Source organism: Cololabis saira, chromosome 9, assembly GCF_033807715.1.
Source record: "Cololabis saira isolate AMF1-May2022 chromosome 9, fColSai1.1, whole genome shotgun sequence".
Taxonomy (NCBI): domain Eukaryota; kingdom Metazoa; phylum Chordata; class Actinopteri; order Beloniformes; family Belonidae; genus Cololabis; species Cololabis saira.
In genome coordinates, this window is record NC_084595.1 from 48252468 (window position 1) to 48270168 (window position 17701).

A 17701-nucleotide genomic window follows, 5' to 3' on the forward strand; every position below is an offset into this window, starting at 1 on the left:
GATATTTAAGTCCTTTTCAAAATTCTGTAGAATTGAACTCATTCACCATTTAGCTAGGGATCAAGCTTTTACAATGTATTTTGTACATCATCGGCTTCCTACATTTTTTGTTTTGTTTTGGTTTGTTTTGCAGTATGTGGAGCATATTAAGTTCTGCAGTAAATTTAAAGCACCATGCAGATTTCATGTTGTTGGCTGCGATACGTCTGTAAGTAGATATTTTTGTCATCCGTATCATTGGCTACTATAACTCTTTGATAACTTGGAAACATTGAACAAAATAATTTATTTCATTTTTATTTGAAGCAACAAGAAAAATCATAGATGTTGGGATTTTAACTATTTAATTATTAGAACATTCAGTTACTGACTCATATGTACAAACTTTGCTGCATTGTTACATTGTTAAACAGTTTTTTGAGAGTTGACTATAGAGTTGTCATGTATTAAAGCAGCACTATGTAACTTTTCCAGCTTAATCTAATATTTCATCATCATCATTGTGATGGTACATCAACTTCCAACAGGTTTAATGACACCTCTGTCATGATGTGAGGGGTCTGTATCGCCTTCACTGGCACTATGTAACTTTGAGGAGCATGGTAGGAACCCTGCCACACTAAAAAACTACACATTTTTATAGCTTTGACTGCTTTACGGCATACGTCACTTCCCCCTCCTTCCCGATTCGCAGCAAGATGAAAATGGGCGGGGCGTGGAGCGCAGAGCTCAGCAGCGTAAAGTATTTGTGAAATTGCACCAGTGACTGTTTCATTGTTTATAGACTATTACTGCACATTATAGGTGAATGAACATATAGGAGAAGAAAATATAATTGGGTATGTTAATATACTGAAATAACTGGATGGAAGAAAATGGAAGAAACTACATTTTCTGAGTTTTATTGTCCTTTTTTGAATTCGCGTGTGTGGCAACTTTCAGACAAATACTCCAAAAAACTCCAAACAACAAATTACATTACAGTTAAAGAAATATATATATGTGTGTGTGTGTGTGTGTGTGTGTGTGTGTGTGTGTGTGTGTGTGTGTGTGTGTGTGTGTGTGTGTGTGTGTGTGTGTGTGTGTGTGTGTGTGTGTGTGTGTGTGTGTGTGTGTGTGTGTGTGTGTGTGTGTGTGTGTGTGTGTGTGTGTGTAAAGCAGAAAGCAGGATTTCTGTTAAAATATTCACATCCCATAAACTGTACAATGTAATCTTTTCTCGCAGTTATTCAGTTATTATCATGAACATGCATGGGCTGCACATGTAATCCGCTTGGCTCTCTCGGTCTCTCCTCTCCTCACTCACGTCGTTTCCCTTCAATGGAGGGAAATTTGAATTAGGGCTGATAGTTTTATTTACAATCAGAAAAAGCAAACTCAAACTGATTGACGCGTTCTCTAACTATATGGAGCGTGCAGCACCTGTGGGCTGAACTACACACACGTATACACTCACTACACACAACAAAGCTTAGCGTTAGTGATGCACCGAATATTCGGTAACCGAAATTGTTCAGCCGAAGATAGCAAAAAAACACTTTCGGTGTTCGGTGGAATAAGTGGGGAAAAACTGAACAATTAATAACAGCATGTGATGACGCAATCAAACAGGGAACAGCTGGAGTGAGGGGCGAGCGGTGTTAACGCAGCAAACATGTCAGCATGTCAGATCATTACTGGGATGTGGGAAAAAAGCAGAGGACACGAGAAATGATCCAGGCTGAGTTGGATTTGGGAAACCGCTTGGTGCCAAAGACGGTCACGGGACGCACCGCGCAGGAGATCGGGAGCGCAGAGAAAAGGGCCCTCTTCTCTTTTTTCTGATTAAATGCATCCAAAATCGACAAACGGGCGAACTATGAGTAACTTCAATGAGAAATAAAACACTGAGAGAATATGGATAAAAGGAGGTGCCGGATCCAATCAAATAGGTACCGGATCTTGTTCCGGCAGGATCCGGCACAAATTAAGCAAATTAAGCCTAAGACCAACGTCTTAGGCTACCTGGTAGCCTAAGACGTTGGTTGAGCAGACCTGCGGCAGTAAGTCCTTACTAAAGAGTGGAGCTCCAACGAGCTCCACTCTTTAGTAGGGATTTCATATGGATCCAAACCGTTAATAATCATTATTTTCTCCATATACCGGTCCCTGGCTTCCTTGTTTAAGGTATCCCGTAAATTCCAGTTCCATCTTTTTTTTGCGTTCCATCTGTTCACTTGGTGAAACAGAAAAGTAGTTTTGAAAGTCCGTCCCGTCTTCATTCTCTATCAAAACAAATGCACGCGACGGGACAGGAGTTTTCCGGCAGTACGCGCTGGTGCTCATGGGAAATGTAGTGTTCTTTCTGGTAAAGCACTACCACTTTTGTCCAAAGGAGCTGCCAAACTCAACAAAAACTGAAAGTTACATTGTGCTGCTTTAAGTCCACATGTTTATAAATTCAGTGCCCACATAAAGTATTACACAAGCTAATTCACATTTACTGCTATGCTTGTATTAGGAGAGTTTAGGCTATTTGGTACTGATCAGTGGAAGGATTATATCATATTTTTCCTCTAATGTTGTATTTAATAGGAAAAACTTTCTCCTTTTCTCGTTGGATAGTTTTTCCTTTTCTGTTTTTGTGGATGCTAATACAGCCTCTGCCCAATGTCATTTGTGCCAAAGGGACAATAGAGGCCTCAAGGGTTAGCTGTGCTTATTTTGGCTTCTGATATTAATTGCTTTTCTGATCAAATGTTTAATGTAAAATTTGTATTGGCTTTCCTCAACAAATATTGAAACCTTTTTTTTAGCAGTTTTTAATTCTGGGTGACACGACAGTTTCATATTTCTGAGACAGATATCTCCCTAATTACATAAAAAGTTCAATTCCTTCATATATTAAACTGTTGAGGTTGTCACTGTCTTTATATATGTTTTTTTTTTGGTCCATGCTAGGGTTAATGGAACAAACTGTTCCACTACTCCACTACTCCCTACTACTTTTATTTTTGATATCGACTCCTATACTTGGAGTTTGGATATGGGCCAATGCTGAAATCTGATTCGAAACAGGTGTTATTTAAACTTATTTTTTTAAATTAACATCAAATTACGACTTTATTGAAAAAAGAAATCCAGGAATGTAACTTAAAGCAGAGCAACAAATATGTAGACTAAAAAGGCATTTATACTTTGACATTTCAACACATTGGTGGTTTAAAACGGATTAGTTGGTCTTCTTTTAGCCATCATGAAGTGTGTTTAGTTAGTCACATTCAGTGTGGAGAGATCAGTGTCAGACATGTTTCTGACCTGGAGAACTGTACTGTGGCTCCAATTATATTTATATAGCACTTTTTGAAACAATGTTAAAAAGCGATTAACATGGCAGCAGAGAATTAAATTCATCAACATATATACATATACATACATACATACATATATATATATATATATATATATATATATATATATATATATATATATATATATATATATATATATATATATATATATATATACATATATATATATATATATATATATACATATATATATACAGTGCATCTGAGCCTGGTGCTGAGTCTGTTCTGCGGTGCTTTGCAGGCGTCTACATATTAAAACACATTACTGCCATTTGGGGGTAGTGGGGGGGTCAAATGGTTTGGTGGTGGTGCTTCAACATTTCCCTGCTGCAAACAAGACAAACGTTTTGGTGGCTCTGATCTTTGGTGAAGTGAAATTATTGGGTTTTAAACAAATCAGTTAATCTGTCTTTTATACTTTTTACCTGTCCTTCTAGTTCTCTATTTTGTCCATATTTATCATCAGACCCAGTCAGGCTCAGGCTTAATCAAAAAGCTCTTGAGCTGCTTCATTAATAAGGACTATGTGCAGTTGGATTTTTTTTTTTTTCCAAAACAAGGCTGTCCGGGGTGGTTGCATACCCAAAAGCCTTCAAAAGAGGGCAGAGTTAGCCACCTAGTTTTGTTGAGTAAAACTAACAAATCAAGCTAAATTTAAATAATACACTGTTGAATCACTGTATTGTGAACACAATCCTAAAGTAGTGTTCATCCTTCTAACATGTTGTTTGGTATACTAAAGAAGAGTTGAGGCCAGACTCCCCAAAACTTTTGAAGCTTCTTTTCTTTTATCTGGCAACAACATTACTGTTAGTAGATTTCTTGGGCTTCTGTGGAATACTAATCCCTGATTCTTGACCGGAGTGCCCAGAAGATTCTCTGAGCCAGTTGCACGGTTAGCAACATTGCTCTTGTTAAAGTTGCTCTTTAGTTTTTCACATCTGTATGTACTCAACTACATCCATTCATTTACCATCAAATATATTCAGGACGGATACATGCATAGTTGTTAAAGACATTATTAATCTTGGCTTCATTTGTGAGTAATCTTAATGTTTAGACTCATACATTTTTGTAAACTGGGTGTCATGATCAATCATTACAATCTTTTTTTTTTTTGCTTCCAAGGTGGAGAAAGAGAATATCCATGACCATGAGCGGCAGTGTTCGTATGAGCACCTCAACCTACTTCTGCATTTCATCATGGGGATCAAGGTGAGTCTGGACAGCCTGCAGCCCCAGAGCCTGGAGGTGGCCAGCCAAAGGTTGCAGGATCTGCACCAATCCCTCAGGGAACTGGAGCTGAAGATGAGCCAGTTGGGTGGAGGTGGCCCAGCACCCATTCAGGGCGGGGGTGGCCCTGCACCCGTTCAGGGCGGGGGTGGCCCTGCACCCGTTCAGGGCGGGGGTGGCCCTGCACCCGTTCAGGGCGGGGGTGGCCTTGCACCTGTTCAGGGGGCGTGCGGCCCAACTCTGGCCACCTCTTTCACCCCGCTACCCAGTGCCATGCGTGCTGCTCTGGAGCTCCAACTCCAGATGGAAAAGACCAAGGTGGCTGAGCTGTGCAGGTGCTGCCAGGAGTTGGAGCTCAAAGTGAGCACATTTGAAAACATTGTCTGTGTCCTTAACCGGGAGATGGAGCACTCGTGCACCACCATGGAGGCCTACAACCGACAACATCGACTAGACCAGGACAAGATTGAGATCCTCAACAACAAGGTGACCACTTACCTCTGAAAATTCTTAGAGGACTTTATTCCTGAATAAATGCATAAACTATTGGTGCTTTTATACTAGTACCTACTCAGCACGACTCGACTCGCCTTGCCCTCGTTTCTTTTTAGACACCCAGATCAGAAGTAGGAGGTTGGAGTGAAGCTGCTGTGACGTATTCTGATTGTGTGATCTAAATGAAGGAGATAACAACACCAAAGATTTAGAACCTGGATGAGATGATTGTAGCAAGGCTAGTGCTACGGTTAGTGCAGGAACTCCTTTATTTCACCCAGACACACGTGCACCAGCAGAACCTTCAGCAGAGCCCTCTCCCAGCCCTCTTGCGTCGGGCCGACCACCGAGGCCGGTCGGGAGGTCGCCCTTGGCGTCAGGCCGACCACCGAGAGGGCCGCTCTCGGGACTGAGCCCAGGGTGGCCTCGGGCCAGACGGCATCCGCGGCCCTGGCCGGGGTGCGCCCAGGACCACCCCCTCCCCGACGCAGCACTGCTCCAGCAGCTGGTCCGCCTCCGGAGCTGGCGCATCCAGGACCACCTTGGCGACCGACGTCTCCGCCTCCGCCTCGGCGACCGACGTCTCCACCTCCGCCTCGGCGACCGACGTCTCCGCCTCCGCCTCGGCGACCGACGTCTCCGCCTCCGCCTCGGCGACCGACGTCTCCGCCTCTGCCTTGGCGACCGACGTCTCCGCCTCCGCCTCGGCGGCCGACGCCTCCGCCTCGGCGGCCGACGCCTCCGCGACCGACTCCTCCGCGACCGACGCCCCCGCGACCGACGTCTCGACCTCCGCCTCGGCGAACGACGCCTCCGCGACCGCGACCGACGCCTCCGCGACCGACGCCTCCGCCTCGCCGACCTCCGCCTCCGCCTCGCCGACCGACGTCTCGACCTCCGCCTCCGCGACCTCCGTCTCGAGAACTGCCGTGACAAACCTCAGGCGTGGCGCCAGGGTGGGTCGCGCTGCGGGTCCCGCCGTCGCTGTGGCCGCCTCACGAGCCGTCGCTTGGCGGCCTGCAGCCTCTGCCTCATGGCCTGTCGGCTGCTGCACCACCAGCGCCTCCAGCGCTGCGATCTGCTGCTCCCCCTGGCCCTGCAACAGGGCTGCCAGGTCCGCCAGCACCTGTGCCAGCGCCTCCAGGGTCCGCTCCCCGCATCCCTCCTCCATCCTGTCGGGCCCCACGTTGGGCGCCAGTGTAGCAAGGCTAGTGCTACGGGGGTCACCCGACAGGACAGAGGACACATGGTTTAGTGCAGGAACTCCTTTATTTCACCCAGACACACGTGCACCAGCAGAGCCCCCTCCCAACAGATCCCTTTTTAATTCTCTCCTCAGCCACCAGGTTTATGAACATCTGCACCTCAGAGTTGGATCACCAAACAGACTTTTCCGCTGCCGTTGCTGGTCGAAAAAAATGAACAAGAATCCGTCAGAGTCTCTTTCTCTGATTTCCTCCTGACTCAGACGTCTGACTCCAACCCCCCGACCAATCAGTGGCCTGTAGTGTGATGACGTCAGATACAGCCGACTCAGCAGCTTAGAACCTCGGCAGAATAGATACAGAAAAGTATCTACTCGGCACGCCTCCACCCCTAGTGGAAAAGCACAAAACCAGGGGCGTGTTAAGTCGCACTGAGTAGGTACTAGTGGAAAAGCGCCATATGTACAAGACTTTTTATAGGTGCTTCTTTTTTTTTCCCCATTTTAGCTTCTGTTTTCTTCTCATTGAATTGTGATACTTTGTTTTAGGTTCGTCAACTGGAAAGGACGGTTAGCCTGAGGGACCTGTCCATCGTGGAGATGGAGGGAAAAATTAGAGAAATGTCTGCAGCAACCTATGATGGCATCTTTATCTGGAAAATCCCAGATTTCATCAAGAAGAGGCAGGACGCTGTTGCTGGGCGCGCTCCTGCTATGTTCTCTCCTGGTATGCATTTCAGATGATGCCCAATTAACAATTTCTACTTTTTCGCTCTGGATAACGTGCATTAAAATGTCTTCCAGCATTTTATACTAGTAAATACGGCTACAAGATGTGCTTGCGGATCTACTCGAACGGTGACGGGACGGGACGTGGCACCCACCTGTCTCTGTTTTTTGTTGTGATGAGAGGACACAGCGACGCACTCCTCAAGTGGCCCTTTAATCAAAAGGTAACAGTCATTTGAATCAGATTAGAAGTAATACCACCTGCAGTATAGTAATTATTTTGTAAAAAGCTCAGGTTTAGTTTATAAGCTCACACTTGCAGTGAAATATATATATATATTTTTAGCTGACATGGTCCAGAATGCTACAACAAATAAAACACGTTTTGTATCTTAAGGTGTACTTGCATGCTTAAATTCATGTGTAGTGTGTGGAGCCTTTTACTCTCCAACTATTTCAACAGTGGCATTTTTTTAATACCTCATTCACCTTATTCACCTATAATAAATCACCAGATAATTAGATCTGACTGAGCTGATTGCTCTTCAAAAGTATTAGGATGCTGAGGCTGGAAATGTATCAGTGGATCAGCTTCAGTTTTTCTGTCAGAGCAGATAAAAGGTCACACTCCTAAAATGTGCATGCAGGTTACCCTCATGCTGCTCGACCAGAACAACAGGGAGCACATAATTGATGCGTTCCGGCCAGACGTCTCCTCATCATCCTTTCAGAGGCCGGTTAGTGACATGAACATCGCCAGTGGCTGTCCGCTCTTCTGTCCTCTTGCCAAGCTGGACTCTAAAAACTCCTACATACGTGACGACACCATCTTCATCAAGGCTATTGTAGACCTCACTGGGTTATAGGCACAATTTATTGTCATAAATCCAACTTTGCCTTTTCTTATTACTAACCTGTTTGATTTACCGACCTTACTCTCTCCTGTGGTTTGTCTACTTCATTTGGATTTAGTATGAGCTGTTTGTGACAATATGCAAGATTGAATTGTTTCTGGCCACTGGTTGGTGGTCATTAAAGGTATTGTGACATCATTTTTAACATGCTTTTAACACTATTAAAAGTCTTGGCCAACATCCCTCAAATGTGTCTAAAAGAGTGTAACAAGAAAAACTTCACTCTAGTACTCTTTTCCTGGCTTTTTATTACAGTGTTTTTTTGCGCCGTGAAAAATGCTTCCTTTCCCCCCTTTCCTGTCAATCATTGCTCCGCTCCTCCTCCAAACCTCCTCCTCCTCCAGCCATACGCTCACAGCGGCGTCGGAGAGCGACAGGCGAAGCATGCACGGAAAAGCAGGAGGGCGAACCACAGCAAACAATCATAAAAATAAAGGCATGTAAATAAAGTGTCCCCTTATCTTAAGTCCAGTCAGTGGCCGCGGGTCTTCTTAGCAGTTTTCCTCCGCTGATGAGAACAGAAGAGGCTGTAAACAGCTCCGTGTTAAGCCTGATTTATGGTTCCGCGTTAAATCGACGCAGAGCATACGCCGTAGGGTTCAGCGTACGTTGCGCGTCGCCGCGTAACCCTTCGCCGTAGGTTCTGCGTCGGTGTAACGCGGAACCATAAATCAGCCTTTATGGTGCACTGGAGAGGAGAGGAGGCAGGGAGCCGGGTGGAGGGGGCGGTGATTTAGCGGGCCGTTACGTAACGGCCCGCCAGCAAACCAGATGAGCCGTTTTTGCACAGTTATGCGGAAAATCCCAGAAAGCACACAATACACTGAATGTTAAAAGTTCGTTGTTTTTTGGGTGTAATTGATGTCAAGACACCCAACAAAACACAAAAAATCAAGAAAAATTTGTTTTTCATGTCACAATCCCTTTAACATTTGTGTGGTGGTTGTCACTGTTTTATCAATCAAACTGTGTTTTCATTCAACAAAACTGCAATTATCAACCAAAGTGACTGGAAAAGTAAGCAAAACTTACATGACCATGTTTTTCAAATGATATGATTTTCCACCATCCAGATAGAGGTGTTACTTGTATCGTGTAGAACATAATGTTTATGAAATGAAAAAACATTTATGACACTATCTTTAAAGTTATCTCGTCATGGGGTCTTGTACCACTGAATAGGCTCACCATCTTCAGTTTTACAGCATTTTACCATAAAAAGTTGACTTTGATTTTTTAAGGAAATGTTTCTTGTGAATGAAGCTCTTATCTGATGCTGGTCAAAAGGAGGGGAGGAACTTTGTAACTTTAGCATAACTGTCACAATTATTTCAAAGGACTTGAGCTGTGATAGTTATACTACATGTTAAAGTCTCCCTCCATTAAAACGTCATGAATGATATACTGTATTTTTACATACATCTTGGTGATGAACTTTACAACAAAGGAAAATTACAGGCGTCCAATATAGTGAAGTCTTTGGAACTTCATTTAAAATCTAGCTGTCAGGCTTAGTGTATTTTACCTTTTTGTATTTTTAGTTCTTCCCAGACTGTAGTTTTTTAAAGACATATTCAGGTTTGTTAGTCATGTAGATAACTCATTGCACTGACAACGTAGTTTATAACTATCTGTTTCTCGCCCATGGTCAGTACAGAGAACGGTCAACTAGAACAAATAATATTCTAAGTAAAAAAAAAAACCCAAAAGAAACCAAAACACCTAAGAAATGCAAAAACATTTTGAAGAGCTACAGGAAACTATAGTGACTCTTTTTCTACATCACTTTTACATCACTAGTTTGTTGGACTAGCTTTCATGGAAATGTTCATACTGCAACTTCCATAGCTATCATGAAGTAAGATTCATGCAAATAGTATTTTTGTCAGCTGATTTTTATTTGGCATTGTGCGTTTTATTTTTGTATTTTAATAGAAGAAAATCAAAAACTGCATATTGTAAGGCTTTGACCAGTGATACCACAGAGAAGCAGAATTAACACACAAAACAAAAGGCCTGAGTGCTTGTTATGAATCACCCATCATTTGATCTATTATTGTATTTCTTTTTTGATAATTGTTGGGTTTCAATAACAGTGTAATGTCCCTGTGGCCTTCAAAATATCGCTCAATTTTGCACATTGTTTGTGGTGAATTTGGACTTTCAAATTTGCTTACAGTTTCTTTATAACAAGTGTTTTGTGTTCTCTTGATATCATTTGTTGTGGTGAAAATTGCTTGAATTCCATGAATTCTAAGTGTCCATAGTTTGCTTGTGAGTGTGAGCTGGTCCATTTTTGTGGTTTGTTTCACAGTGAATATGTAGAAGACGAGCTGCAGTTGCCTGGTTGCCCAGGAAATATGACATATTTTATTAGAAACATATATTTGCATACAACTTCCTGTAAATTCTTGAATTACCTTTTAGATAGTAAACAGGATTTTTTTTCAATGTTTGTTCAGCTGAAGTGTCCACTGGTGAACTGGAACTGAGGAATTTTGACACATTTGATATGAACTTGATTAGAGGAGCTCTGAGTGACAGTGTGATGTTTCCAGTATGACTGGTGTCACAGAAGAGTCTCTTGCCTTTTACTACTTCTGAAGGACGTCTGGGACGTCTGGAGTGATTTCCCAGAATACTGTGCCATCTAAGGGTTTGGAACAACAAATGCATTGCTGTGCATTTAGTAAAACAGGACCAACCTAGTGTGACCGGTTGGGAGTGAGAATTCAGAGAGACACAAACCTAATGTGATAATAAGAGATGCAAAACAATTACAGGAACAAAAAAAAGGAGAAAGAAATAAGATGCAAACTCTTAACTGCTGCAAAATAATAAGATGCTACATGGCAGCAAATAACCCAAGATTTTCAAAACTTTCACAAATAAATAAAATAGCCAGACAGTACAGGGTTTTTCATTGAGATGCTACTATTGAGTTAACCTCACAACTTTGAACATGCCATAAGAATACGTGATATTTCCATGTGGGTATATTATATCAAGCGCTGACATTCAGATGTATGAATGCTAGAAGTGAAGAGTTGAAAGGATGAAAGGAGAGAAAAAGCCTCACAGACAAAGAAGTGCCTGTACTTTTTTATGTTTCATGAGACCATTGATGAATCTGCCGTGAGATTCTGATATTATCTTTTAATATTTTTGTCATCCTTCCTGAAGCCCCTTTACTCAATGTGATTAAACTCAAGTGACTAAGAATGTTTTTTCCTTTTCATAGACAAAACTAGTGCTTGTTCAAGGTATTATTTTATTAAAACCGAAGTCAGAACTACCAGCTTTTGGCGTCTTCATCCAAGCACCTCTGGCATGACTTTAAACCTCTCAAAGGATGCTGACACTTCTCTGTGCATGGGATGTTTCAGTGGGAATAATGCAGATGTCTGGTCCGGACTGCAGACCAGCATTTCATTAGATCATAATTTCATGAACAGTATAGTGAACAGAAGAACAGAAATGCAGTGCTGCAGCGCTACATGGCTGTTCATTTTTACTCTTTCTTGTAAAATATGTAATGTGATGTTGGTATGGGACCTCAGCATTATTTACAACAAAAGGGCTTCACATTTCATTCTCATCCCCTAAATGTCAAACACAGGCTTGCATACACATCCATCTGTTTCCTTCTGCTTATAGTATAAAACTGTACGTTCCAACATACAGTGTGTTGATGCCATGTCTTATTACGAGTAGCATATGTCAGATTGAAAACAAGTTGGTTTGTTATTTTTCATATCAATTCCTCTGTTTCTGGATCTCTGAAGCCCATTTTGAGATTAAGATGAAGCACTTCCATCTGTTGCAGTGACATCAGTCAACCTTGTTCTTTCTGCTGGATGCTGTGGATAGTAATTTGTGTGTTGGTAAACTATTTGTACAACAGAAGATTCAATCCATATTTATGTATTTTGTTTTATTAAAGGTTTCAAGATACCCTCTATGCAAAGATGTGCGGCGTCTCTTAATTTTGCAGTGCTGTAGAGTGATTTACAGATCTCTGTCCAAGTCCACTAGATCCAACGTTGAGTGTCACCCCTATGACGACGGAGCGTTCACAGGCACAGCAGCATCACAGCGCAGTAATGGCAGGGCGTCAACAGCTGCATCACTTTACACTGTAATAATACTCTGATGGCCTGCTAAAATATCTAATACAGCTACTTCCACACTTGATCTGAAAATGTCATATTTGCTACTCTGACTTTTCTTACATGACAACGACCAGTCCGTTCTGCCATTCACTTTTCTTTATTGATGCACAGTCATAGTGTTTTTCACTATTTATTTGTAAATTGAGAAAAAATTAGATTTGAGGTGAAAGGAGAAAGTCAATACAGGCTACATTTATTAAGTCTTTTATTAATAAAGGAAATATCCTGGAGTATTACCATCACCTCATTCCTGAAATTCAGACATAATTTCCATCAGTTTCTGATAATCTAAAAAAATTAAATCCCAGGAGGTTGTCCCTTCAGACATGTTGCCTTTTAGTTAATTAAGCATGGACTGTTGGAACAAGTAAAGTGTGTTCACACAGTCAGGTTTGATTTATCCCACCCTACTGCCTTAAAAGAAAAAAAAAAAGAGGACACACCATACTTATGTGTTTTACTACTTCCACAGAGGGGACCTTTTGTAGTTAAATATATATAAAAATCCTTCCTGTCTTTCACTTCCAAAATGAAAAACTTTGATATTCATGTACATGTAAATTGCATTGAATAAATTCTATGTGTGTGTGTTCGTGCAGCAATCTCTTGCCTATCTTCTTTTTTCAGGGTTTATTTTTGGTAGCAGAAGTCCACTGTTGATGTTCTCAAAGATGGATGTTAATGAGCTGTGGAGCTTGTCTTCTGGGAGCGAACCCACAACTTCTGTTGTAAAACAGCAGTATTGTGTGACTCCTGTGAAACAGTAGGTGACTTTCAAAAGCTACTTCTAGGAGCCACAGAGAAGCAGTACGTTTACAGGCTGGTAATACTAGATTCATAGCGGGAACAGATCCATTCTCAGTATGTCTTCTGGTACTTGTGTACTTCTGGACTTCTCTGACATCATTAGACTGAAAAACAACAATTGATGAGTGATAGCAAAAGCCTCATTTGGTGCAAATTTCTGTAGCTGGTAAGCATTGGTGGTCCTAACAACCAAAAATAGCCACTAAGACAAAAAAAACAACTGACGTAGAATCCTTAGTGTAGAACAATCCCTACTCAACATCAGAAGGTAGAGCCATCATTGTCAAAGTCTACAATCAAGACACACCTTAATGAGTGTAAATAATCACAGTTGTACAAACAACTGTTAATATTAAAGGACAGCCAAATAAGATTTCCGTAGTGTTGACAAATTACCCACATTACAGTCTTCTAGAGGCAAATGTACCAGCTGTCAGTCCAACAAGTTAAGTTTGGTTGAATTTAGGTCATGCAACAGGAAATGAAGCACACCAGCACATCCACCTCATCTACCCTTGTTTGTCTGGGATTTTATTTGCTTAATAATAAGACACTACGATAAGATGGTTTGTAAGATTTTTAAATACAATCACAAAAAATTGCTTGAAAATTATTGTTGTATGCCGAAAAAGAGGCTTTTTGATCTCAACCAAGATTTTAGAAAACGTGCTGCAGTGGATAATGTTATATTAGAAAGAAGGCACTTAGAAGTAAAGACACACAACTTCTCTCAATTATATATTTTTTTTATTGAAGATTCAAAGTAAATTTACCACATCGAGATTTAAAGATTCAATCTTTATTGTCACATGTTATTACTAAGTAACATGGGTAAAAATCTTGGTTGTGTAGGCTCATCATTGCAGTTAAAAAAGATAGAGAGACAAAAGACAAAGTGCATAGTGCATGAACAATCTACATGATACTGTAGGTGGAATAAAAAATAGAAAAATGATAAATAGTCTTGGGCCTATGTGTATAATATAAAAATCTCTATTAACCCGAACTAGGTCTTGTTCAGCAGTCTATTTGCTGACGGATAAAAACTGTTCAGGAATCTGGTGGTGCTGCTCTTTATGCACCGGTACCGTTTGCCCGGCCGTGGGTGCGGCAGTGGCTGGAACAGGCTATGGCTGGGGTGATGGATGTGCCTGATTATGTTTTGGGCCTTAGCCACACAACGTCTCTCATGAAGTTCCTGGAGAGGTGGAAGCCCCCTCCCACGATGCACTGTGCTGTTCGCACTCTGAAGTGCTTTCTGTTCTGCGGCGGTACAGTTCCCGAACCAGGCAGTGGTGCCGCTCATCAGGACGCTCTCGTCCTCTCGTCCTCACTTTGAACGTCTTCAGACGCCTCAGGCAGTAGAGCCGTTGTTGGACCTTTTTCAACACTTTTGTGGTGTGTGTAGCCCACTTCAGGTCCTTCGATATGTGAATTCCGAGGAACTTGAAGTCTTTGACCTGCTCCTTGAGTGTCCAGCTGCACATGGTCGGGTGCAGGCCTAGGTCCCTCAGCTTTGTGTCCCGTCTGGTGGGTATTATGGTGTTAAAAGCAGAACTGTAATCCACAAAGAGCGGCTGTACGCATCTCTCCTTCCCCTTCTTGTCCAGGTGGGAGAGTGCCGAATGTACGGCCAAGGACACTCCTTGTCAGGTGATCGATTTTGACGATAGGCGAATTGCCAGGGATCCAGCGTGGCAGGCAGTACAGAGCAGATGTGGTCTCTCACCAGTCTCTCAAAGCACTTGCTGACAATCGGTGTCAGAGCGACAGGTCTCCAGTCGTTGAGGCTTAGCCAACTTAGAGTGTTTTGGAATAGGGACCACAATAGAGGAATTAAAGCTGGAGGGAACCACAGCTTGGGAGAGGGAGAGGTTGAAAATGTTTGTGAACACTCCCGCCAGCTGGGCTGCACAGGCCTTGAGCACACGGCCTGGGATGCCATCCGGGCCGGCTGCTTTGTGGGTGTTGACTCGCAAGAAGGCTCTGCGTACATCCGCCTCCAAGATGACAAGAGGGCTGGTGTCCACATGTGTTGCAGGCAGTGGCTTTGTCGTACTTCCAGACTCGAACCGGGCATAGAAGGTGTTAAGCTGCCAGGGAGGGAGGCAGAGGGGGTCTCTGCAGATCTAGCTCACCCTCTGTAGTCTGTGATGGTGCGCAGCCCCTGCCATGTAGTCCTCACATCCCGCTCTCAAACTGACCCTCCAGCTTGGTCGTGTAGTCCTTCTTGGCCTTCCTGATGGTTCTCAGGAGTGCCACACGTGTGTCCCCCAGATTCCCAGCTCTGAAGGCGACGTTGCGTGCATGGAGAGCAGCTCATACATTGCTGTTAATCCACGGTTTCTCATTTGGGAAAATCCGAACTGATTTCTTTGGAACAATGTCCTCAATGCATGTACTGATGAAACACGTGACTGTATCTGCGGACTCGTTGACATTGTTCTCTACAGAGTTCCTAAACATCTCCCATTGTCTTGAAGTGCAGAGTCCGATTGTTCTGACCATATCCGTATATCCTTCTTGCAGATGGGCTCTCTTTTCAGTCTCTGTCTGTAGGCAGGCAAAAGCTGAATGGCGCTGTGGTCCGATTTTCCAAAGGGGGGGCGGAGAAGTGGCTTATAGGCATCCGGAAAGGTGGTGTAGCAGTGGTCCAGTATGCCATCACCTCGAGTGTTACAAGTGATGTGCTGGTGGAACTTGGGGAGAACCTTCTTAAGATGCGCCTTATTAAAGTCTCCTGCCACCACGAAGGCACATTCAGGCTGAGCAGTCCTTTTTCAATGTTGGCTATGTCTATACTGACTCTTGGGTGTATGTAGATACCAATAAAAATAATAGCACTGAAAGAATGTACATCATGGTTACAATATAATTGGCTAAACTGATGGGAAGGAACAAGGGTTTAGATTTAGACCCCCCCCTTCTTGGAGCCTGGATTGGTTTCTATCACTTGGCTCTCTTTCACTCCAAACATCGTGGATTTGGGCATGTATTATTAGGGCCCGAGCACCAGCAAGGCTTGTGCGAAGCCCTATTGAAATCGCAACGATTATTATTAGGACCCGAGCACCAGCAAGGCTTGTGCGAAGCCCTATTGAAATCACATCGATTATTATTATTATTAGGGCCCGAGCACCAGCAAGGCTTTTGCGTAGCCCTATTGAAATTGCAACAATTATTATTAGGGCCCGAGCACTGACAGTGCGAAGACCCTATTGTATCTGTAGGAATCGCTTTTCTCGTTTTTTTTTTCCTTGTTCCGACGAAATGAGGGCCTTTTTGCCCCCCTAAACGTGCCCCAAAAGTCACCAAATTTTGCACGCAAGCCAGGCCTGGCGAAAAATTTTATATTTAATGGTTTGCATTTATGGGCGTGGCCTAATGGCTCAACAGCGCCCCCTAGAAAACTTTGTGCCTCAAGCCCCACAATACGGTTTGATGTTCCTGCACGGAAATCGGTACGCACCTGTATCATGTCGCAACTAAGAGAAAAGTCTCTTGGCGCCATGGCCGAAACCGAACAGGAAGTCGGCCATTTTGAATTAATCGTGTAATTTTGATGCAATTTATGCCATTTCTTCAGCCCTTCTTCGCCCGAATCGTAACGTGCACCCAGGTGTGTTATACATCAAAATGTGCGTCTCGAGGGGGCGCTTTTGAGCTGGCGATGGAGTAGGACGCATTTGTTTGGGCTCCCATCGAACTTCTTTTATTTTAAGTTAATAAGCGCGCAGTACATTAAAACATCGACTAATCTGCTCTGAAAACATTTCTGAGGCTGAGAAGAAGTCTACACTTGAGTGAATGGCGAAGAATCTGAAAAAATGTCAATATACTGGAGCAGTGAACACAAGGTCCAACACCCCCGGGAGCTGCACTGCTACTAGCACCGCGGCAAGACCATCTCCACCACATCTACTGTCAGCTAACATTGAACCAGAGATGGACGCCAAGTCCCTGAAGTTGGAGATTCTTCTCTCGCTGAAAACAGAAATTTCGGCAGTGATAAAATCAGAAATGAAAAACGCACTTGTAGACGACTTCGACTTCCTTAAAAATGAGCTACAGGCATTAAAGGCAGAAGTTAAAAATAACACGGCGGCGATTCACTCTGAGATTGACCAGGTGAAAACCACAGTCCGAGACATGGAGACCAGATTGTCAGCATGGTCAGACCAGGTGGTGACTTTACAGACCACGGTGGACTCCCTGAAGACGGAGGTGGCGGAGCTTCGAGACAAATGCGAGGACATGGAGGGAAGAGCGCTGCGGTGTAACATCAGGATACTGTGCTGATAACCGGGTTAAGTAAACCCCTGCACCACATCGTTTGAGTGTATTAAATTCTCACTCTCTGGCTCTCCACAAAAACAGGTGGTTCTCATCTACCGCCCCCCCAAGGCCTCCACCACCTTCATTGCTGAACTTACAGAGCTACAGACCTCTGTCTGCCCAAAATCATCATCTATCCTCCTGCTGGCTGACTTCAACATCCATGTGGACTCCTCCAACTGCAGCTTTGCTGCTGAATTCCTGTCAGTTCTGGACTGCTTCAACATCACGCAACATGTCCAAGGCCCCACCCATGTCAAAGGTCACACTCTTAGTTTGCTCCACTGGTTCACCCCCCACCCATCTGCGTTCTCTGGATCTGGCAGTATCTGACCATCATGCTGTCCTCTTCAACATCCCGGTCTCCTTACCAGCACTGCACACCAGACTATATCTTTCAGGATCATCAAGTCAGTGAGTCCAACAGCTCTGTCTGACTTGCTCGTGGCCCACATGGCCCGG

General features: G+C 43.4%; 1 protein-coding gene across 2 annotated transcripts in view; it reads left to right on the forward strand.

Annotated features, from left to right (window-relative positions):
* LOC133450814 (TNF receptor-associated factor 2-like) overlaps window positions 1-11886 on the forward strand; it is a 35698-nt gene extending 23812 nt beyond the window's left edge. For both annotated transcript variants that reach the window (XM_061729716.1, XM_061729715.1), the window contains exons 7-11: window positions 134-208; window positions 4479-5069; window positions 6832-7009; window positions 7087-7235; window positions 7659-11886. In XM_061729716.1, coding sequence (XP_061585700.1) covers window positions 134-208; window positions 4479-5069; window positions 6832-7009; window positions 7087-7235; window positions 7659-7877 — 1212 coding nt within the window. In that variant the 3' untranslated portion in view covers window positions 7878-11886. The remainder of the gene's footprint in view (window positions 1-133; window positions 209-4478; window positions 5070-6831; window positions 7010-7086; window positions 7236-7658) is intronic.
* The last annotated feature ends 5815 nt before the right edge of the window (window positions 11887-17701 follow it).